We start from the raw sequence: 24,715 nt of genomic DNA on the forward strand, positions 1-24,715 counted from the left end.
AAGTTATAGAACCATCCTGAATATGTGTGTTACCTAGATTTTGTGTCCTGCCAAATGAGCCCTTATAAACTAAACCTGGTGTCCACAGCACTAAGGAAGAGCTGGTATTTACTGCCTGCTGTCCGTTCTTTGTGACCCCAACCCTGCTGATGTAGCAACTCGTTGGTATCTTTCTGAGTCTGCACCTCTCTGCTCAGAAGTGTAGAGAAATCACCAGTGAGTTTGGTATGTTCGTGACAGGTTGAAAGAGGACTGCAGCTTTTCACAACTTTTCAGTCTGTACCTTCGTTAATGACCAGTAAGTAAAATCCCAAGTGTTCTGTAAGGCAGGTATGTCACATTTTTGTGACATATGCAAATGCAGTGTCTGAGCCTGCCAGGCTGTCTGTGCTTACAAAAACAATTTTGCACAAGCGAGTTCAGGTAATCAATTGAAGAAATCTTCCGTATCTCTCCCAAGCAATGTGCAATAACATATTGCAAAGAGAACTCCTAAGTCTGCAGAAAAGACAGAAAAGATAAATCTGAATCTTCCCAGCTAAGCGAAATCAAAACGTTTCTTTTCAGGAGGTGACATCTTAGAGAAATGATAATACTTCAAGGTATCCGGATGATTTTGGGGGTTGGGGAAGTTTATATCTGCCGTTATGAAAATGATCTGTTGTTTTCTGTAGTTAGCTTACCAGAATCCTTAATTTCTGATCTAAGCTGATCAGAATCCTTAATTAAACTGTAAGGAACAGTATGTTTTCAGGCTTACCTTTAGATGTTACATATTTTTTTCTTTATCTGAAGAAGAGCACATTTACTGAAGAGCCATGGGCACTCTGTTGTTTGAAGAGCAGTATGGATCTTTTAATTCCTTGCTGGGCTGGCACTGCTTTGGAATGTACTCCAGTTCTTCCTGACTATGCTCATTAGCCTCAGCGCAAAGATGTTTCACCCCGTGCAGTGTGCCCGGCAGCTGCACGCCCAGATGATAAGTAGTGGGATTTGGTTTTTCCAGCAGCAGCACGTGGGGTTGCAGCTGGTTTCCTGACAGGCTTCTCAGTCTCCTGGCTAACTGTGGTGCCAGGTGGTAAACTGGACTGGGGGAGAGAGGCAGGGATTACCTCCTCATGACTAACATTCCTTTTAATTTTCTGCTTTTTTTTAGCCATTTTCTCTAGAATTTCATTTTATTGAGATGGCTTTTTGTATTTGTCTTAGTGTTTATAACTTCTCTTAGTTGTGGTTTATTTTGGAGTTTGTTTTTTTTATTTAATCCTAACCATTTAAAAACTGCTCCTGATCTGTTAAGCTTCCAGACAACCTTCACCAAACAAACAGAGCAACATTTCCATTTCCCTTGTGAAAGAAAGTGGTAGTTGGCTTTCATTATACAATGGCCATTAATTTTGCCTTCTATTTTCTTTTTATTTTTGAAACTGTGGGTGTATAACCAAGTTCTAGAAAAGCTCAAGCGTTAAGGTATTTCAGTTTGTTTTATCAAGGGCTCTTTTTCCAGGTGTTCTCTTAAAATGGGCCACCCTTCTAAGGTATTCCTGCTATTAAAGATGCAGTGGTTAGTTTTAAGGTGTTCCAGGTCCCATTAATATTTCAAGGAAAAAAGATAGAAGTAAAAGAAGACACAAACACACATGCAAGTAATACATCTATTCTCAGTTCTGTTAAGTTTGGATGAACATGGTAAGTCTAAATGCTTAAAATAAGTAAGTTATGTTAGCTAGCATAAGGCAAATGCTATGGTGATGCAAGCTCTTTGGTAGCCTTGTCTGAAAACACTAACATTTATGTAACTTTAAAGTGCATTGAAATATTCAAGAAGAAGACAAGGAGATTTTTGTCAACAGGGAGGTGGTGTGGTTTGATAAGCTTTTTTGCTGAAACTTTGACTTATTTTTCATTACTACTTTACTAATGGCAAAATAGCAGTGCAAGTTTCAGGGGAGCGCAGGGGTGGTGGTGGTAAAAAAAATTACTACTTCCCTCTAGAATGTATACAATATTTCTTCATTCCTAGCTGATGTAACTCAGAAAAGATTGTGAATCTAAATTAGATTGTAAGGAGCAGAACAGAGGTAGGCTTTCCTGTAGACACTGTAAGATGCAAAATTAAATTAGACTTGTAACGGATACTTGGGTGATTTAGTATGATTTAGTCAATGTGCTGTATGTTTTGTTGATGTGTTTATTGTAAGATGAAGTTAAGAAGCTAAATATACTCTGACTATGACCCATGGTGTACAAGATCATTTTTCTTTTTAAAGCTGATGCTGATCTTCTCATGCCTCTTCTTCCTTGAACACCATCCACAGGAAACATTGATTAGCACTTTGGCGCTTTGTGTATCTGAAGATGTAATTAACCACTTCAGTTACCTGAAGACATATTGCAGTTATACAAAAGCACCTAGTGTGTTTAGAAATTTTCGTCACAGGGACCAGATGACCTGTGTCCTGTTCCCAGCTTACTGCAAGCCTCACTAATCTTAAGAAAATCATTTAATGTATCCATACTGTGCACTGTGGATGCCTAAGGTATGCCTAGCAAGAATGGCCAATTAGTAAAATAATTGAAAAATTATCTGCTTCATACTGTTAAAATACTATCTTAATCTCAAAGCAAACTGAGTACCAGATAATAAACTATGAAATTTTTGGCTGGAGTGTTTAGATCATGTTGGACTAGAGTTGGAATTTCATAATTAATTCAATATTGAGAATTATTATTTTTTTTAGAATTTTAAAGTTTTTTTTTAAATACATTAACTTTCAAGGGGTTTTTATTATGTCATGAAAACAAGTATTTTTTTGTTTTTCCCATGATGAAATCGCAATGGATCTTCACACTCTACCATATATAGAACTTTTATAAAGTAAATATACTTGTTTCACATAGGGAAAGCATATTAATTTAACAGTCTAGCTGTCCTATAAATACCAGCATGTGAAGCAGTTGTTCTATACTAGGAGTAATTGTGTTGATCTTTTTAATGCCATTTACTTCAGGGTTTTTTTAATGTGTTTATATAACTTTTAAGTAGGACTTTCTTTTATATACAAACTGAATTTTATGTACACTTTGCCTCCAGTATGCCAAATACGGTATATGTTTGGTTCAGAATTGCTCTAGCCATTCAATTTGGAGGATAACTGAGGATCTTATTCTGGGGACAAAGACTTTGCCCTTTCCCAGAATCGATGGACATTGTATTCTGTCTACTGAAAAACTAGAATGTTCTCTGTACTCATCTTTCCACATATAATCTTGGTTTAACTCATCTGTTATCTCTTAATCTTATTAACTCTCTCTTTCAAAATACACTTTTCTCAAGGAAAGTTTAAAATTAAATTGCAGGCTCACTAGACCCAGATCACTTTCTACTTACTTGAATAGGAAGATAAAGGATATTACTAAGTTATCAGTAAAAACAAATGTGGGCCATATGTGCTAGTTTAGCAATTAATGTTATCTAGAGTTTGAATGTATGCGATATACAAGTATTCTGTGACTTGGTGCTGCACTGTAGATACTTAGTTCATTTCCTTTGTTTCACAGATGATGTATATACACCTGAGGATATTGCCAGCCAAATTGGTGTGGATGTGGAAAAACCTTTGGAATATAGTGATACCTGGGAAAAGCCAATTTCTGGTAAGATTAATAAAAGAAGGCAGTATAGCAAATGTTAACAGTGATGAAAAATAAAAACACCATCTTTCCTATACCTCCACTAAGAAGAGAAAATAATTCTTATTCATTCTCATCAATACACCTTCTCCTGGCTTCAGGATGCTACTAAAAGTGACAAAAGTGAGAATATTTTGTAGTCACTACTTAGTCAACAGCATACGTCGTGTATTAAAAATGACCTCTACCAGTTTGTATCCTGATGGTCAAACAGCCACAATACTGTAAACACTGATTTTTTCATACTAATAGTTTCTACATAGCAAGGGAGAATACAGTGAATGATTTATCAGAAAGTTTTGTTGAATATCAGGATTGTTGGGAAAATTAGAACATTAGGCTTGAAGCAAAATAATAATGTGGAGTAAATAAGGTTACAAGGTTTTTTACGTGTGCTTTACCAGGCTTGTCAGTTTTACTTTTCTTGCAAGTGTTGCAGTCGTATTTTCAAATTTTTTTCAATATTTTCAAAATATTTTTGCTGAAAAACAGCTCCCAAAATAAGCCTTCAAAAATAAACTTTGTGTATTTCACGTTTCTAGTCAGCTTTTTAGAAATTTTCAGTTTCAACTCAGAAGTTGTAGTATAGAGTGTGTTTGCATGCCACATGTGTACACACAAACATGTAAACACTTTACATATAGAGGATTTGTTTCATAAGCATGACCAAGAATGGAGCTTGTTTTAGCTGTGCTTTTTTTACTGTCAGAAAACCTGACTGAAAATAAAATCTTTTTGGTTTTACCCTTGCATTTACTATTCAGCTGCAGCTGCTCTTTTTGGTTACATTTTCCCTTGGAATCATGTTATTACATTTAAAAACACAGATACAAAGATATGTCTCTAGTTTATAAACGGCTGTTTGCTCCTAATCTCTTCTGAATTTCCTTTGCACCTAATTTACCTGCACAGAGACAAGAGTCTATCTTGACAGCTCAGTTCTGATGTTTTATCTTTTTAAAGTTCATTCAATCTGAAGATTGTACTTTGTAAAGATTAAGTCCGGTGTGATATACTATTAGCAGTAGCTGGATTCAGACTGTAAGCTGAAAACAAGGATGGTGCTCTGCATTTTTAGTAGCTGAAAGCCAGGCAGTGGTGTGTACTTAAGTAAATCCAGCTTGTGATTTGCAGAGACTGGAAGGTTATTTTGCACATAGATTTGAAGGAACATCTGCATCTGCTTTTACTCATCCTATGACATTAGATGTTTAAAGTTAAGCTTTTAGAACTTTGAAGTAAACCAATACCTTGAACTGTAGTCATAAAAGACATTCGGGTATGACTGTAAAATTAGGTACTACTGTTTTGTAATTTTCTTGTATACTTCTGTGATCTCAGCTCTCTTCATGAGGCTTTACTATGTATATCAAAATTCAGAATAATAGAATCATAGGATGGTTTGATTTGAAAGGAACCCTTAAAGATCAAGTAGTTCTATCCCCCTGCCATGGGCAGGGACATCTTTCACTAGACCAGGTTGCTCAAAGCCCTGTCCAACCTGGCCTTGAACACTTCCAGAGAGGGGGAATCCACAGGTTCTCTGAGCAGCCTGCGTCAGTGTCTCACCACCCTCACAGTAAAGAATTTCTTCCTTATATTTAATCTAAATCTGTCCTCTTTCAGCTTAAAACTATTATCCCTTGTCGTTTCCCTACAGGCCCTGGTAAAAAGTCTCTCTCCATTTCTCTTATAAGCTCCCTTTAAGTACTGAATATTGTAACAAGGTCTCCCTGGAGCCTTCTCCAGGCTGAACAACCCCAACTGTCTTGGCCTGTCTTCATAGGAGAGGTGCTCCAGCTCTCTGAGCATCTTCTGGACTCGCTCCAACAGGTTCCTGTCTGTCTTGTGCTGCAGACTCCAGAACTGGGTGCAGTACTCCAGGTGAGGTCTTGGGAGAGCAGAATAGAGGGGCAGAATCCCCTCCCTCAACCTGCTGGCAGCACTTTGGAGGCAGCCCAGGATACCATTGGCTTTCTGGGCTGCAAGCAGACATTGCTGGCTTGTATCTAATTTTTCCTCTACCAATATCCCCAACTCCTTCTCTGCAGGGTTGTGCTGAATCCACCTGTCATCTATCCTGTACTGAGGCTGGTATTTGCCCTGACCCAGGTGCAGACCTTGCACTTGGCTTTGTTGAACTTAATGAGCTTTGCATTGGCCCACTTCTCCAGCCTGTCAGGGTCCCTCTTGGTGGCGTCCCTTCCCTCAAGTGTATCAGCTGCACCATTCAGCTTGGTGTCATCCGCAAATTTGCTGAGGGTGCACTCAATCCCACTCTCTGTGTCATCAGTAAAGATTTTGAATGGTACTGGTCCCAATACAGACCCCCGAGGGACACTAGTTGTTACTGATCCACGTTTGGACGTAGAACCATTGACAGCAAGTCTTTATATAGGGCTGCCTAGGCAATTCCTTTTCCATTGAATATTCCATCCATCAAAGCCATCTCTCCAATTTAGCCATAAGGTTGTTGCATGGGACTGTGTCAAAGGCCTTGCAGAAGTCAAGATAGGTGACATCCGTTGCTCTTTCCTTACCGACCAACGCAGTCACTCCATCGTAGAAGGCTGCCAGATTAGTCAGGCATGATTTGCCCCTGTGAAGCCATGCTGGCTGTCTCTAATCACATCCCTGGCATCTGTATGCCTTGACATCGCTTCCAGGAGGATCTTCCATGATCTTACCAGGCAAAGAAGTGAGGCTGATTAATCAGGTGTTGCTATAACTTAGCCAGTATTTGCTTTTAAATACATTTACTTTTTCTGAAAAAGTGTGTGTTAACTGAAAAAATTACATTTATGCTACTTACGAGAAATGAAAAAGATAGGTTAGCATACAAGAATTAAGCTTGATATGTTAAGAGTCTGTCCTAAGAGGCTGCACACCCTCCTTTTTCATGAAGAGTGACAGACTCAATGAAATATATTTGTGGTCCACAAAGAACTCCTGTGATTAAATAAATCCTAATAATTCACCATGCCACTGTCTTCACAAAAATCTATGCTATCACAAAATCCCTAAATACTATTGTGTGTCCTGTTTACAGGCTCAGTCTCCACACTGTTAATGAGATTTGGTAGCATCATAGACCATCACCCTAATCATTGTGGTAATAGTAGAAGAGAAGAGTAGGGATTCTTGGTTTTCCAGAGTGCACTACAGTAGATTTGCCTTGACACAGTGCACTGAATGGGATGTTTTGACTCGCATGTAACTGTTGTGGTTGTGTTGTTCAGAAGATACAATGGAAATCATTGATGAGTCAATACTTGCATGTTTTTACTCCGTAAATATCTCGGACAATCCCATTCCCTAAACATGGGTAAGGGGGAAATGAGTCATGGATGCTACATGTAGTAATATCTAGGGTATGATGACTTATACATACAAAAATGTATTCTCCTTTTTCAGGTCCTTAGGCATATTTTTTCATCTCCATCTAGGGATTAAGAATGAATATGAAACCTACAAGTGCTATTTTCAAAACCATTACGTCTTCCTGAGTTAGATAGAGTATTATTTCCTGTCTTGGTCTGAGGGATTTTAAAAAAAAATCTGTTTTATAAGTGACTGCAAAAGTCCAAAAGGAAAAGGGAGCAGAGAAAGATGGAGATGTTCCTATTTGATTGTTGTATTTCTAAAAAGGCTTTCCCAAATGTGTCTTTGGATCTGCTCCCTTCTCACCCACAGTCACTCTATTTATAGGGTGAGTTAAGGTCTGATATGTAGGGCCCAAGGCACTCTGTATAGCCAGTAACTCAGTATCAGGCAACTTGCACATTTGTTGACATTGGCAGCATTATAAGAATTACATTACTCTTGAAGATTTTCCCTTGTTAAGTACAAAAAGTCTTTTGTTACATAAATGTGTTGCACATATCTGCTGGGTTTTTTTCTTAAGGAATGAAGTGCAAAGGTGAACAGTGGAACAAAAATCTTTTCCTTCGTCTTTCCTTTTCATAATAAAATCCTTTATAATTGCCTGGAAAATACAGTAAAATGTTTTGTGAGTATGAATTAAGAAGCTTAGGCTGTCCTTTCAGACTTCACTGTCGAAGGACCTTTACCAGATAAATTTACTAGGTATTGGCTGGAACTGCTCATTGCAGCAACCTAGCTGGGTGCTTCAGGAGTTTCCAACACAACAGCTGTCTCTAGCCATGTCAGCACATGGTGACTTTTTTTCATTTCTTACTTTTGAACGGCATAGAGTCATGTGTCCCTAATGATAATTTCCCTTTTGTTACATCTTTTGCTTTGAGCTGAGGGTGACCAGCGCATCAGTTAGAAAGTACAAAAGATTAGAAATTTTGTGGGTAGGATACTGAAGATGTTTCCAGGTACACTGGGAGAGTGTTTATCGTGGGAAGAAGTATCCTCTTGGCTGCCAAAAAATTACCGTTGACAGAAATGAGTAACTACACAGAAAATGAATCACTGAAAGACTCGTACAAAATCCCAAGAGAGCTCCATTTTTTCAGGTAAACTTGGTTTAAAACTCCATGGCACACACTTTCTGAAGAATTTAAGGCTGAAATACAGTTCATTTCAGCTCTTAAACTCACTTCTCAGCTTGTGATACTAAATCAGACATGAAACAGTGTTTGAGAAGTTAGAATATAACTTGTAATGGGTTTCTGATTTTATGGAACTTGAGGTTAAATAATTAATAATGCTGTCTTGTAATGTCATTCAGTAACTACATCGCCTGGCCCTCAGCATCCTCCCATACCTCCTGCCAAGCCTACACAAATGCGAAGAAAACCCCTGCCTCCAAACACCGTGACTGGAAAACCAGGGAGTCCAGGTATCTCAGCCTTTTCAGCATACGCGTTTTAGTGTGGGTAAGGTAATACTGAACTGACTAGCAGGGCATAGGAGAATTTTACAGTATAGATATATTTAATCTGTGATATCTGTAGAAACTAGTCTTCTGGAACATACAGGCCTTGTCTTCATACATAAACTCCATTTTGCTTTTATTTTCCTAACCTAATTATCAAAATCATCCCTAGAAAGGGAGCTGAAAGCAAAATAGCATAATCCAAGTCATCCTTTAAGAAGATCAACCTTAAGAACATTTTGCATCTACTAATAGCATTTGCAGTTACTGAATGTGCATGTCAAATGGGAGATATTGAATATTATGCTTAAATGCATACTCCCAACTTATTATTTGTAAAGAAATTCTGTCCCGTGTATATGGAACATCCATTAGCCACTGCAAATGAGCTAATAGGCACCCAGAAAACTTAACTGCACTGGGAAGTAGAGCAAGCTGAGTTATTTCACGTGCAAAGGGTTTAGCTTCATTCCTGTGCTACAGTATCAGTGTCAGAGCACACAAAAACTTTCACATTTCCTATTTTATTTCAGTTTTATCCTGAAGCTGATAATTCAGTAACCTTATGTATCTTTTGTCTGTAGATTGTATGTAAGGATCCTTAGGCTAATGTTATTCCACGTACAGAAACCACCTCATTATGTTTAGCATCATGAAAAAAGCTTCCCTCTTGGTATTACTCTCTGTATACAGTTTGCTGGAAATACAAAGGTCTTGGCTCTGCTGTATTTTCTGTTGGCTTTTTTGGTTTGTTTTATTTGGGGCTTTGTGTGATATTAAGGCAATAAAGACCTAAATAATTCTTCAGTATTTTGTGCAGCAGGTTAGAAGCAAGAATCTCCAAGCTGTATGAAACAAGCTGTATATTTACTCAATGGCAGAGCCAAGATTGAAATGTTGTGTCCATACTTGTGTTGGTTGGTGGTGTTTCCTTTGTAATAGCTACAACAGAATGTAAGACATTGTCAGTCTTAAGCTGTAGCAAAAAAAATATGTTGACCTGATACATTTTCTTTTGCTTGTAATGAAGTCTAGGCTAATTTTCTCCGTTGTCTAATTAATTTACCACTGTTTTGAAATTTCACACTTTTTCCATACTCTAGAGGCCAGGTTATGTGGTAGTCAGCAGTTAACCATACCTTCCTAGGCATTCAAGATGGAATAAATTGGTTAGATGATTTGGTTCTTCCTTGTGGGGCCAGTAGCAGATTTTCCTTTTTCTGTGTTTCCTAGTGTTTTATCCAGCTTAGTTTTAAACATCACAATTGAGTTTCTTCTGGTTCCCTGGAGAGACTGTTCCACAGTACTAACAGGAAAAATTTGCCTTGGTGTTCTTGGATTTTCCCTTTCATAATTCTGTCCTGTTTCTCTTTCTCATTAACACTGTGATTAATTCCTTACTTGCATCTTTCTTACTTGTCCAGTGGATGAGTGTTATGGGGATGTTTCTATGCAGACATTTAAAGTCTCCTGAATAGAAAAAAAAGGAAAGAAGAGTGTTCCAGAACCTTTGTGAAACTGGACTTTAGTGAGAATCTTAATAAATTTCCACTTTATTAAAGAATTTAATGGAAAGTAGGGATTTTTGTTGTTTTAAATTTGGTTCACCTGAGTTCTGCCCTCAGTCATCATGTTCTTCTGTGTCATATATGTGGGGAAGGTAACTATATTATACAGTTCTTGACTTCTGGAGGTTGATTCCAGTCATGGAGTGGTTATCTAGGAGTGTCTGCGTGTTTTGTGAATGGAGTTCTTGTCTTTTACAGCTATTTTGAAAGCAATCAAGACATCCCACACCATGGATAGTTTGCCTCTTGGAAAACTATTTTTTTTTAATTAGGTAGTAACAGCTGGGGCATAAAAGCAATGTCACATAATCTAAAATAATTTCTAAAGTAGCTATTTCATTATGGGAGGTAATATTGTCTCTATCACTCAGTTTCTCTTCAAACTTATGGCGCCTACTACAGAATAGATCAATTCAGAAAGACAGCTTTTCCCTTGGGTCATGTAGCATTATAAATGTTGAAAAAGTTGGACTCTGGTTGCGTTCTTCTTACCTTCATTTGAAGGGCATCTTCATTTCATTTAGTGGAAAAACTCCAGTACTGTTCTGTGGTTAAACTCTTAATGCAGACCATGGTTAAGGACCAAGTGTTGATTGTTGTACATGTTCCAGCTGCAGCCTTGCTAGTATAGATGCTGTATTGAGAGTAGAAATGAAAGGACCTTAACTATATTTGAAGGAAGAACCCAAGTTTCAGTTGCTGACTTCAGCTATTCTGTTTTACAACTCCTGAAGAAATGTATGCTTTTATTTGAGAAGCAGCAATGTCAATTATGGTCATTTGGCATCCTTTTACCAGCCCGTGTAGGATGGTTCTGTGCATTAAACCAGGCCATGGTCTAGCTGACTGAAGTCCTCCAAGACAATCTCCAAGTAGGAAAGAATTTTCTTACTGTGTTTCAGGAAAAGCTTATATTGGCAATAAGAACAACTTGGAACTTTCCTAAGTCCAGCTGGAAGCTGTTGTATAAGTTTTGAGGGAATATCATATTTTAAATGGAAGTACTTGCTTCATGAGGCAGTTGTCACAAATCTAAGTTCTGTTTAGAAAATCAGAAAGCTGTTTCACTTTTTTAAAGAGTGAATGCCTTGTTGTCACAATTTCCTCCTCCTGTCACTGTAGCTAAACCTGCTGGACCAACAACACCTGTGAGGACAGGAACATCATACAAGACACCAACAGCTTTTGCAACTCCAGAGTATTATAGTAAGCATACTAAAAACAGTTCTGGTTTCTTTTTTTTTCTTTCCTTTTTTTTTTATTTCATTAACATAAAGGTTTCCTTTTTTCTTTTGCTTCCCTTCCCTGAACTATATCAATGGATTTTATATTTAATATAGAAAGTAGTCTGTCTGGGGTGATTCTGATTTCCTTTATGCCACTTTACGACTTCTCTAACTTGACTGAATTTATCTGTTTGTTTTCTGATAACATACCTTGGTAAATGAGAACATGACATCTCTTCCATCTTCCTAGAAATCAATGCATGCTTAGTATGCTTTCAATACTATTCAGTGGCTACTTTAAATCTGTGAAAGGAGTAGAAACGGCAATTTTTTCCTAAACATTTCTTTTTGCATGCTGATAAATTCAAATTATTTTTGATAGTGACTGATAGTTCTCAACATGGTGTTGATATCCTCCCAGCTATCTGATGAAACTGCCACAATTTAAATAGAAAAAAATTATTAAATAGAGCTGTCAGCTGGTAATTTGCCCTTTATAAAATTGGGAATTAACTACAACTTCAGACCTAAATCTCCTCAAAGTGGCATACAGGAATGGGTTTGGATGAGGGTGCGCTTAGAATTTTTGGGCCAAAATATGCAGCTGTAGTTACATTGTCATAAATGATGCTGTTTCTGATTTGCCTAGATTTACAGTAATACTGAAATCCTTGATTCCTTATAATGTTCATGAACTCCCGGTGACCCTCAGTGCTCAGTAAAGCAAGCTGGGTGCTAAATTTATTGAAAAATGCTTGTTGTGAATGCACTGTGTTTTGTCCGTTGAGGTTCATTGTCGTATTTGCATCTAAGAGAAGATTCTGTTCAGTATAGTGTCTGTTTAATGCAACACTGGTGTCATGAATCCTGACTGCTTTAGCACATATTTGTCACCAGTGGATTTGCCTTCAATTTCCTTCAAAATTTGTAGAAGTTGTACTCTCTGGAGACAGAATTTGTTGCTATTTTTGGTTCATGTGTCAACATAATAGTGCTGTATATTCTATAAACGTGAAGCAAGCTCCAAGCTAAACAGCCCGTACAGTGCAAAAAGATCCTTTTAAAAAAGTCTAAAGAGCATTTTGCATATATTGGATTAATTGAATCCAGCAGCACTAATGAAGTCTGTTGTTTTGATTATGGCTATCTTTACACCAGCAGGTAAGTATGGGGTTTACCTAGCATCACAGCCAAAATTGAATCCTTAAAAGGAAAAGACAGATCTGGCAGCAAAGGTCTACCATGGAAGAGCTTTACCACGATGTAAAATGCCAAACGAACAGGGAAAAGCTGCAGTTCTAACACTGAAACTTTTTATTTCTTGCAAATGAAATCATATCTGTATTTCCCCTAGTTGATGCAACTGTCTTCAGCTCAAGCCCTACATCAGAAACAGATTCTTCAGGCAAACCAAGGTACCAAGGTAGGATTTTAATAGCTGTGGTATTTTTATTTTGGGGGAATATATGACTACTGACCTGTCTTGTATCAAAATTATCTTGTTTGGTTATTCGAAGGCCAAAACTGTTGATTCTGTTTCACTTCAGTGTCAGACGAAAGGGCTGTAGTGCAGACCATCAGCATATTCTTGACTAACTTTTACTTCTGCTTTATTCTCTGCTACTACCTCCTAGTTTAAAGTCTTGCCTGCAAACGTGCTGTGGCTCTTCCTGTGTGCCACTGTATGTACGACTGCACACTGTGTGCGTTCCACCAAACCAAATGAAAGTCTTCCTGTGGGCCTGCAAGCATACCTGCAGAGGTAGTGCCCCAATACCAACGTGCCTTACCACTGAACAAGGTTACGATTTTGACAGCCACTTTAGAAACTGCAAGTTTAATGTTGGAGTGACTCTGGACTGAACTTGTTACTCTTTCTGGTGAAACAAAGTGGTGATGGGCATTATGTCTTTGTATTAGTATAGCACTCAAAAGCTGCAAATGGAATTGCAGTGTCATTTTACTATGTAAGGACTAAAGTTAATTGTTCTCTTTTATGACAGAAGTGAATTCTTTCAGGCAGTGTGTTTGAAACTAATACTGTCTAATAAACCACTAATACCTTCAGAGTGTTTTTTTCATCAGTGGTCCCAATGGGAAGAGGGTAAAGTCAGAGCAGATTCCATGTCTAACAACAATAAAAAAACCTAACAAGCAGCTTAATATTGAATATATGGGGTTTTTTCTTAAACATATAAGTTTGACTTGTTCAGATTTTTACTTGCTGCCCTGAGATGGAAGTTGTGCACTAGGTGAAATGGCCTTGACATTTTGTAAAAACACTCTGTATTGAATAATGGCTCTTTCCTATTGCTCTTAGCCCCCCACGTTAAGTACATGAAGAAAGATGATGATGTGCCTTGCTCTATCACGAGCTCTCTTGAACATTTTCCTCAAGAAGAAGCTGGCAGCAGGGAAGAACCTACTCGTCCTCCACAAAATCCTCCAACCAACCTCACAGTGGTGACTGTTGAAGGCTGTCCAACTTTCGTCATATTGGACTGGGAAAAACCAGACAATGACACTGTTACTGGTTGGTTTGATTTCTTTCCTCCATTGGGTCAGAATACAGTATTTTCAGCTTATTTTTACTTTCACAGTGGTTTTATGCCATTTGAAAACTAATTTAATCCCAAGGGAGTTTAAGACCCTGGTGCGTTTATTTTGTGCTACTGTCAATTCCAGTGTGAATAAAAAAATCCCACTAGATTAGAAAGAGATTTTCACCAATATATCATTGGTGTCAGCAATGACACAAAAAATACTTAAGTATAACTCTGTATCTTCTCCTAATTTCTGGCTTCTCTCTATACAGGATCTAGTAAGATCTAGTCAAGAAGTTCAGCAATGCAACAGTAGTCTTTAGTATAATGATGCATTCATATAACGTAGTCATCTTTCTTGACTTGAGGATGTTGTTGGTCAGTGGGCTGGACACAACAAAACCTTACACCCATCTAGTAGGTCAGTAGAACTCTGCCAGCGTAATACTTGCTGTACCCGCCACAGGATCACCAAGTTCACGATGTTAAAAGAAGCTGTTTGGGAGTTTTTTCATTTCCAAAGGAAGGTTTTTGTATTGAGAATAAATCCTTATGAGTCATGCAGGAATCAATACACAGACAGGCAAGCATGCAAAATGAACACTCATAATTTTTCGTTGACTTCTGTATATCAAAACAAGCTTACCAAAATTGAACATTTAAATCAATTAACAACTGAAAACTATGGTTCTTCTGTACTGTCAGGAAAATGGATTTTGTTTTTACCATGGACACAAAACTTAGATTTGCAAATTCACTGGCTCATCACAGCCATGACCTGTGTTTTGGCTGTGTTGCATTACAGGTGAGGAGAACAGATAATACTTGAACTAAGACTTGATCATTAACTATTCACTTTAGCATGTAAGTGGGGTGTTTTCACATGTTCTATATGCATGTCGTGGGAGATTTCAGTGCAGGGGTATAATTAGGTGACTGTTACAAGCAAGGCCGCTCTTTTCCCCAAATCAGTCCTTCCTTGATTTTCTAAAAATAATTACTAGATGTAGCCCCTAATCTTTCTTGCTCTCCCCACCATTTTGAAAAATAATAAATTCAAAACCAAAGGGACACTCGAAACAAAAGGTAGCCTGCACCTTTTTCTTCTGGGAAAAAGGAAGAAAGTTAGCCCTTCTGCTGGATTGAAATGGGAATAAAAAGAGTCTGTAGGCTAATAAAAAGTACCAAAAAGAAAGAAAAATGGTTACTTGGCTTGCTTTCTAAAATGTGCTTCATCCTGGGAAGAAAAGGAAGTGTGAGTTTATTGCTAACCTCAGAATTAGGCTAAGGATAGGCTCTCTGTGAACACTCCCCATTCCAGGCGGTTCTGCAATGCTGCTTTCTGTTCCGGGAAGAGGTTTTTTTGTTGCTGTTGTCATTTGGAGGCCTCCTCCACAGACCAGTCCTTAGCTTGATTAGGTCAGATAACGTCATTTAGTCTGCATGTTTTCTTGGAAGTAGATCTGCTGTTTTCCTTGAGTATGCTAATGAACCCACTGCGGCACAACCATTTGTATTGCAAAAATAGAAAAATATTTCCACCACAGCTGGTAAAACTGTCAGCGCACATCATCTAATGATGAGAACAAGGCCTAATTGCCTTCTGGTGCTATTTCCTTTCTTTCTCAATGCGTGTTGTGAAATACAGAGCAAGCAATGTTCGCTGTTTCTTCTGAGCTTTTAGGTGGGACCCTTTCTCTGTTCAGTTGTAATCAGTGTTTGTAAAAGTTAACTTTCCATGAAGTTTCTTCTCTTCTGTAAGACTATTCAGTGATAATGGAGACATCTGGCATACCCTTCCCCATTCCAGAAAAAAAGATTCAGACCTTCTGAGGAGTATGTGACTAATACTCATTTTGCTTCACTGAGAGAAACTTCTTCAGTCTAGCTGTCTTCTATCTAAATATAGCAGCTTTCCCATAAATACCATCTTCATTTTTTTTCCCCTCAACGTATAATACAAAATGTTTAAACTCTGTGGCTTACAAATATTTTCATTGAGCTTATCTCCTTCATCTTAACTTCAAAAAATTTCACAGTTCATGACTCATCCAAAGACACTTTTGAATTCAAGAGAAGGTGTTGAATTGCATTTTCTGAAAACAGTGATTACTTCATATTGGCACCAGCATGACTTGACTTGCTTAGACAGACTTATATCAAGTTCTCTGTCATCTCTTTTTATTTTTGTATTTTATACATGTTTTTTCAATCATCTGATTTAGGCATCACATTTTCTTTAATGCACTGTTTCAGATAGAACTGTGGAAACAGAAAAGGTAATTTGTTGAGCCATTTTTTTGAAACAGTTACTTTGCTTGACTTTTAGCAGTGTACAAGGGGTTTCATTGTATTGGGTATTCCTAAAAAAAGTTTTTACTTCAGTAACGGAAAGGTCTGACTAATAATAACGAGAACAGTGATCAGGCTTACCTCCTTGTTTTCATAAAGGCCACAAATTCCAGGAACCAAGACCATTTTGCTGGTGCTCTGCTACTCCTGCTGTGTTGCCACAGAAATGTAGAGCAGTTTGTTGTCTTGCACACCAAGACTTGTGCAGGTACTGGATGCACTCAGTAGTTGTTCATGTGTGTGTGCATGCACATGTTTGCATGCCCATTCGTGTGTGCTGCACTTGCTTTTCCAACTTGAATGAATTAAAAAGTTCACATCACATACTGACTTGGGGCTGGCAGAAGGCAGCAGGAATGAATTCCTGTAAATTACCTACTTGTTCTTTATCTGGATGTACCTAAGGCAGTGGGTATCCACTCTCTCTGCTATGCTTCCTAATAAAAATGATTTCTCTAATGAGGCTTAATTAGGGCAAATAAGGGCTTTTGCACATCTTTTTTCTCCATGGTTCATTCAGCCCTTGGTGGCTATATAGGAAAAGGTCTTTGTTTCCCAAAAGAAAATGCACAGAGAGAAAACACAGATATTTTTTACACAAATACGTGCAAACTATCAATGCTAATGTTTTCGGTCATTGCGTTGGGGTCCCACTTGAAAAAATGATCAGTAGTAAAAGCTCTCTACTTAGTGGCTCCCCACCCCACCCCCATCTGAGACAGCCATTCCTGCAGGTCCATGAGTTTGTTTTTAATAGGCAGTGGTTGATCCTTTCGTGTTCACAGGTGACTGCTGGGGGGAGGACTTCTGAACATGGAAATTTAGAAATCTTCGATATCGGCAGTAATTCCTTCCTTCATGCTGACTTTCTGGCATACTTTTAAACCTGTTTTAAAGGTTTACATTGCTCTGTATATGCTCTAAATAACTGAGTCTCTTACAAGGTAAAGATAAAAAGATGCTGTGTAGAGGCCCCTTTTGAAACTCTTGCAGTCAACGTGACATTCACTTGTGCATACTTGTATATAATTGCTCTAATTGAATTGCTGTGGTTTAGAAACTTGGAATTTTAGAACATAATTTTTTAGGGCTGCTCTGCACTTCCATTTAATTGCATTGTCTTACACAGCAATATTGATGGCTGCTCTTTGCATAGAAGACTGCAAAGGAAGCCATAGTTGAGGTCAAATCAGGTCAGTTTGTGTGTGTATGCTCATTTACATACACATGTCCTGCATTTACTAGGAGTGAGGATCTGACAGTCCAGCAACAATTAAGAGGGTTTTTTTCCTTTTTAACACTGAATCTCATTGCAGGTGTGTTATCTTTCTGTGTTGAAACAAATGGGTCTCCTTGTATTGCGAACTAAAAAATTTAGGGAAAAAAAAGTCCTACAAGAACTTGAAAATTAGTAGTATTGTTAGAAAAAAAAAACAGGAAAGTAAGTTGTTTTCTAGTAACTGTTGATAGATGGTCTTTATCCTCCTGGTATAATACCTGCGTTACTCATTGTGCTGTAGATCTAAATGCTCATTCCAAGTGTTCTTTGAAAACATTCTCCTTTGCTGGCTTACAGTTGGCAAGGCTGCACGTGGTATTATAGACGGGGTTTAGGAAGGGAAAAGGAAGGGGCTGGGGAGGTTGTGAATTTCTTTGTGGAGAGAGGAAAATTAGCAGTACACTCAGTGTGTTTATTAGAAGAGGTTGTTATGAACCGGGACAGAGGTTGCCTGCTAGAGAGAGACTGTATCTTGAACAGGCCTATGACTAAAGCGGTTTCTTCTTCCCAAGCATCTGTTATTAATTCCCTGTTCAGAACATGGCTTGTGCTTGATGATACATCACAGTGAGATGAAAAGAAGGTGGTGAGACTATAAATCACACAAATGCAGAAATAAATTTTAGCAAAATTATTTCATTCTAAACTGGCACAATCCAAGTTAGTTGGCCAGTTTCCTTTGGAAATCTTAAAAATGTAGATCTCATTTTAAGTTAATAAAGGTTTAATCATTTAGAAACTGTACTTTCATCTTTGATACTTTTTCATTCAAACTGCGGAAAGCTTATACTTATTTGTATTTAGCATTCTGTCATTAATGTACCTTTGGGCAGAGGTGAGATGTTGAATATCCTCTATCCCATAATTTCATTATGAGGAAGGAAAAGGGGCTAGGCACTCAGTAATGTGGAACTGGATCTCTCTTTCCTAACCATTTTAGCATACTAATGTCCAGACTGGTTCACACAAGATGTCCTTATGGCCTGTTGGACAGTAAGAGTGGAAATCAGATGAGAAAACGGAGCAATGACGAAGCTCAAGAGCTGTTGTTTAAGCAAATTTTTCTTTATTTTAATTTTCCAGAGTATGAGGTTGTGTCAACTGAAAATGGAGCAAGTGATGGTGAAAAGGAGAAATCGATTATCACTACAAATCAAACCCATTCTACTGTGGAAAACTTAAAACCTGACACAAGGTAATTAAATAAAATAATTTTCTAAGTTAATCCAACTAATTTAGACTGTCAGATGTCTGTCAGTTCAAATGAAAATACATATGTATGTAAGACAAAATTGGGTTTACTCCTGTTCTGATAGGGAAAAGGTATGCTTTGGTTTTGCTTTCTTTTAAGTTAACAGGTAAGACACATCTGAGAAATCTTTAGGAAATTTCCAAGAGTACTTATGGTCTGGACAATCTGCCTATTTAAATCTGGACAATTTCCTATCAGAAAGAGTAACAGTCAAATGTAAGAAAATATACTGCTTTTTGTCAAGAAATCTCTTCCATTTAGCAGATAAAGAAACTAGGTGAACACAAGAAATATTAGCCTGATATATGAGATCAAGATTTATATGTACAGTTGTCTCTCTCTGGGGTTTAAGGATGCTCAGCACAACTGACATAAGCTGCTTGCTTATTGAGATGGTTGTTCACTGAAATACTGGAATGCAAGTTGGGCCACTGTAGGAAGCTTGACTATTGCATTGCACCATGGAGAGGAAAGATACATTCCTCCCGTATATGTAGTTTTCTTTCAGTATCTCAAAACAGCTGGCAATTTAAAAATGCATCTTATGCAACTAGTCCCAATATACATTATCATTCTTAAAAAAAAAAAAATCAAAAATTATTCTTTTTTGTGGTAAAAATCAGATCAAGGAAGAAAAACATTTGTTTGTGTTGCTTATTGATTGCTTCAGAAGTGTAATGAATGACACTTTTTTTTTCCCTTTGGTAAAACCATCCCTTTGGCTTTGGTAACTGGATTCTTCTGTTTCTGGTTTATTCTGTTTCAGATGTTTTTCTATTATTATCCTTAAACTGGGAACAGCACAAAATTCTGCACAGAACCCATCTTGAACCTTTAATTTTAGGCAGTGTGTGGTTTAATCTTAGGTGTTGGTTCTTAGCTCATGAACTTGTGACCAGCAGCTCCTAGGAGGAGGAATGAGGAACCATTGCAGAAAATGGAGGGGAAAGGAAGAGAATTGGAAAAGAAGGTCTAGGGGAAATTGTGATACCCAGAAAGAGCTTCTTTGACAGGCTCCAAAACTCCTAAAGTGGGCTAGAATTGCTGTGTATTGCATCAAGAATATCTGTTATTTCTTAAAGGCTTGTGGCTTGTGAAAGGGTGAGCTGCAGCTATGTTGTTCTGTCTTGTTAAGAGGTGATTAGACTACATTAGCAATGCAATTGGAGAACAAGAATCAGTTTCCTCAATCAGTTGAGAAGGCTTAGAAGAGACAAGAAGAGACAGCAAAACAATATGTTTCTGGAGTAGCGACTAAGAAAGGCAGTAGGTGCTGCTGAGCTTGTCAGGCTATGCAGTTTGTGTTTCCATTTCAGTTCTGCTTTAAAATAGTACAGTTGCATCCTTGAAAAGAACTGTGTTATTAATGAGACTCTCTTCCATTACACACTTGAACTCTTTGTGCCATACATGGTGACAGAAATGGGATGGATTTGGTTAAGTGTAGAAAAGACATGGAAGCAAAAAGTCCCTGATGCTGAGAGCAATGCCCAGGTGGCCAGAAGAGAAAAACATTTTTAGACTGCTCTGTTCAGAAAGGAACCAAGGTGGAGGCAGGCAGACCCAGCTAGAACTGTTGGAAGTGTCATAAGGAAGGCAGGAGCTATGCAGAAGCAGGTAAGATGGATTTAAACTTTAATTAGTAACAATTCTGTCAGTCCTAGGAGAGAACTTTTTGGTAAGCAGACCAAAGACCATGGAGAAAAGCTGTCTTTTGGAGAGTGGATTTTGTTACTAGTAGCTAGAGAAGATAGCAGTACTGACTGGTGGAGGCTGACTTAAGATATAAAGGGGTGACTTTTCGCTGATGAGGTGGTGGCTGTTATTCTCCCCCAGGCCTCAAAAGAGAAAGACAGTGAAAGTCTTTCTGGATTTAGGAGGCCATTGCCAAAATCAAAAACATTTGATATAAATTGCAGTGCTGCGTGCCTCTTGAGTCTCATAGGACTTAAATGATGTAGTCCTTCTCAGAGTGGCTCTGTTAATCAAACTCCCATTTCAAAATGTGTATTTCCTAATTTTGAGGACATCTTGAGAGCATTGGCAGAAGCACAAGGAATTGCTACTGTTACCATTTGAATCCAGGCTTGCTGGCACACTGAATACAGGGAAGATAAGAAAGTGATTAAGACAGCTGGCATCGCATAGCCAGTATCAGCGTTGTGAGGAATGGCATACAGCCCTAAAAGTCTCCTGTCTGGCCAGAGCTAATTGCTCACTAGATGATGGAAACGGACCTGTGAACAAAACTGACTGAAAATAGGAGGAAGAGAGCCAATGGAACAGCTCAGTAAATTGATTAGCAGAGTCCCTGATATGTCTGGAAATTCATCAGGTAATACTTTAAGACTGGGAAGCAGACTTTTCCATTACTTTTCCTAACAGCCTTAAAGCTGCAGAAGAGGTGGAGCAAGTGTGTGTGCTTAGCAGCACATGGTGGATTAACTGGGGAAGAACCTCTTGGCCTTGAAATGCTTTGGAGAAGCTGACAAGCTGAATTGGAGAGTCTGTTTTTTCCAGCTTTCCTGAAGCCATCAGTGAGGCTGTGTGAATCCCTGTGCTGCTCTGACGGTTCAGTGCATCCAGAGCTGAAGACAGTTCAGGACAGATCTCAACCAGACAGACCTAAAAGCAGTAAAAATGTTTGTGAATGGGGTATCTCAGTCTCCATGGGTAAATTTAAACCAGAAAGATCCTGTGACAGCAAGACAGATCAAGCCTGTAATTCTTCAGATGTATGCTCTTGAGGAGCAGTACATGGCAAAGATGGTCTGCAGTCGCATTGCCCAAGGTCTGTCACCCCGTTGGGGTAGAACAGGTAGGATACGTTAGTGCCTAGCCCAGAAGCTAAAGAATTAATCCCCCACACCCATCAGGAGGGAAGCAAGACAAACAACTTTTCAGTGTGAAGGGGGCAGAACAAGCAGCAGGGGAACACTGGGCACATCAGGTCCTGCCAGATCATGCTGTTTGTTTGCTTTTCTCTTTTACATTCGTCTTTCAAATGCAACATGCTGCTGCACCTCTGGGAAGCTCTGCAGCAAGCCAGACACCCATCTTCCTTTGAGCTGGGATTTTGACAAGGCAGCCTTTAAAGATCAGGAGCTAATGACCAGACTTTTGAATAATTAAGAAATTTGGACAGTGTTTGGGAGGAAACAGTGAGAGTCTCTTAGAGCCTCTCATGAAAAATTGCATGTGTGACTGCAATTACAGTAAGTACTGTCAGTAAGTACAAACATAGAAGTTAAATGGATGCAAATTTCTCTGAGTCAGAGGATTATCATGTAGTATGCTGTGTGTCCATTTTGCTGTCTGAAAAGTGACAAGATTCAGAAGAAATGCACTGGCTGACAAAGAAATGAGTTCTGACTTTCGGTACAGTTATCAAGTATTTGGTTTTAACAGGCTCATGCTAATATGGAAATGAAAATGTACTTTCAGGCATACAAAACCTTGTGAGGGTTGCTTTTAAACAAATGAAGTCATATATGTTATGGGATTTTGTCATATCTCTTGCTTGTCTTATATATGCCAGCTTTATGTGTTCTTGGTGACTTGGTTGCAAGACATCGAGACTGAGATGAAAGTAAAACAGTGGTTTAAAAATCTGTCCAACTGTGAGGACTTAGACCCTTCAAATAAATGTGGGATACAGTCAGCTGCTTTCCAACGCAACTGCTTGATTTTTTACTTTTTTATTTTAAAAGAAAGGTTGTAAAGTCTCCTGTACAATGTGATTTTGTTGGAGCACTGAGATCTCTAGGGGTTTTGCCCAAGAAAAGGCACACTGTAGCCATGCTGTTCTCTCACAGTAAGGCATACCTGACAGTTGACAACGTCACATTCATTTAAATGCGGCGAATGAAGAGACGGGACGCAGCTTGATGCAAGCAAGTTGTCCCCCTTTATTAGTGATTTTCTTACAATTATATACGTTTCTACCTTCTACATATTACACACTGATTGGTTAAATCTTAAGCGTAAAAAACACTGATTGGATGATATTTAAGGCACACCGTTAGAACAATAGGAACTTACTAGTTTATCTTGACATAGCAATAATTTCTATTCCAAGGTTAGGGAGTTTCTTTCTACGCGGCTTTCTTGATTACATATCGGCGCCATCCGTTCCCTTATCTGGCTACTTGTTTCTCTGTCCGTCTGGTTGCCTCCTCAACTGTGACGGCTCAGGGGTCTGCAGTTAGCTTGTTCCTTTGCTCCCAGGGCTTGTGCCCTACAAGTTCTAACAAGTCTCTATTCATCAGGCTATCAGTACTTGGACTCTTGTCCTTGAGGCCTTGTCCTACATTTAAAGGATTTTTCCTTTTAGGATGAGTATGTTGGCATCTTTTTCACCCAAATAATTGCCAAATAGGGTGCTTGCAGCATTTTGCTATCACATCTTAGAAAACTTCTCATAGTTTAAGTAACCTGGAAAGTTCCAATCTTGATACTCATTATTTGGTTGGTCAGGGTCCTTGAAACTGCTACTGTTCCTGGCACTAAGCTGCTGTCTACGTCCAGTCTAGAATTCTGTTTAATGTCATCAAGGATTTTGCTTTTGATTGTAACTTCTACTTGAAATCTCTCAAAGTATGTAGTATGGTTGTAGTGTGTGAGCTAGATAACTGTATGTATCCTTCTTACACAGCTATTGGATGTAACTGGTGCCTGGAGAGGAAAACTTTCTCTTGTTTTATGGATGTCTTCTGCTTAAATGTTTTGATTATAGATGTGCTTCTGTGATCTAGTAATCATATATACACAGCTGTTGATTATGACTTCGTAATGTAGTTAGCTTTTGTTACCCTTTACGTTATTTCCAAGAATTTTAGAGTAGATCCAGGTCACATTTCACTCAGCCTTCTTTTCAGTATCACATTTAAATACATACTGGATTTTCTGCAATTTTTGCTATCTTTTTCCTTCAATTAGTTCTTCATTTGCTGAATGAGTGAAATAGCCAAGTTCCATTCATCCTTCTTTCTTCTGGTTAGTTTGAACCAAGTACTGAGCTACTCAGTTTTCACTCTGTTGTTCAAGCAGTGAGTGCCTGCAACTCCTGTGCTTGTTGATTGACCCCGAGCAACCTAATGTAGCTTTTAAGCTGGCCCTGTCATGAAAAGGGACGTGGACCAGATGACCTTCATAGGTCTCTTCAAACCTAAATTATTGCATGATCATATCTTAGACGTAGTTTCTGATCTTGTAAGTCTCATTTTCACCTATTTTCTTTAATGCAGGCCAAGGTGGTTTTGTATGTTAATGCAAATGTCATTCATTTCTTAGGAAAGAAAAATGAGAGAAGGGGATACACTAGTATAAACTAATCTGTCAATTTAATTTTTCATTCTCCACATGGAAATTCTGCATTTTTTGTACTGAGAAAATTGTCACAGTTTTTTGGAGAAATTTACTGTTTATTCCAGCTGGAAAACAGTCAAAGCTGAACTACAAGACCAATCATTTTGGCCAAAGCAATCAGTCTGGCTTCCAAGCAGTCATCTGAGGAGCAAGACCTGTAATGTTCCATCTGACTTGTCATATAGGTCCCTTGGTTTTGAGTTTCCTTACAAGGCTGCTCATGCTGGAACTCCTAGTTTCATTGGCATACCCAGGACTCTGTGCTCTTCATCTATTCTTAGTTTTACATTAAAAGCTGCCGTTAAAAAGGAAGTATTGCAGTAACTTCTCCTTTGATAATAGTCAAGACAGATCTGCCATGTCTGAGTCAAGGTAAGGTCATTATTCACAATTTTCAGTATTTCCCTCCTTGAGGTGCTTGTTTGTAATAAACCTTGGATGGCCTGAGATGGAAACGGGCTTACTGTGGTGGTGGTTTTCTTCGTTCTGTCTCCTGTGTAGTAATGATGGTGCTCGTCTGCATTTTCTCCATTGTTAAAATCAGTTTCACTGACACGCAGTTTCTTCATAGACTTTTCCTGGCCTGGAA

General features: G+C 38.4%; 1 protein-coding gene across 1 annotated transcript in view; it reads left to right on the forward strand.

Annotated features, from left to right (window-relative positions):
* The window catches only part of ABI3BP (ABI family member 3 binding protein), a 166,177-nt gene that overhangs the window by 125,211 nt on the left and 16,251 nt on the right, over positions 1–24,715 (forward strand). The window contains 6 exon segments of the mRNA XM_056329210.1: positions 3,562–3,657; positions 8,393–8,503; positions 11,230–11,313; positions 12,688–12,756; positions 13,654–13,866; positions 18,591–18,702. Of these exon segments, the coding sequence (XP_056185185.1) occupies positions 3,562–3,657; positions 8,393–8,503; positions 11,230–11,313; positions 12,688–12,756; positions 13,654–13,866; positions 18,591–18,702 (685 nt within the window).

The sequence above is a fragment of the Falco biarmicus genome, chromosome 2 (assembly GCF_023638135.1).
Source record: "Falco biarmicus isolate bFalBia1 chromosome 2, bFalBia1.pri, whole genome shotgun sequence".
In the NCBI taxonomy this organism is placed as follows: domain Eukaryota; kingdom Metazoa; phylum Chordata; class Aves; order Falconiformes; family Falconidae; genus Falco; species Falco biarmicus.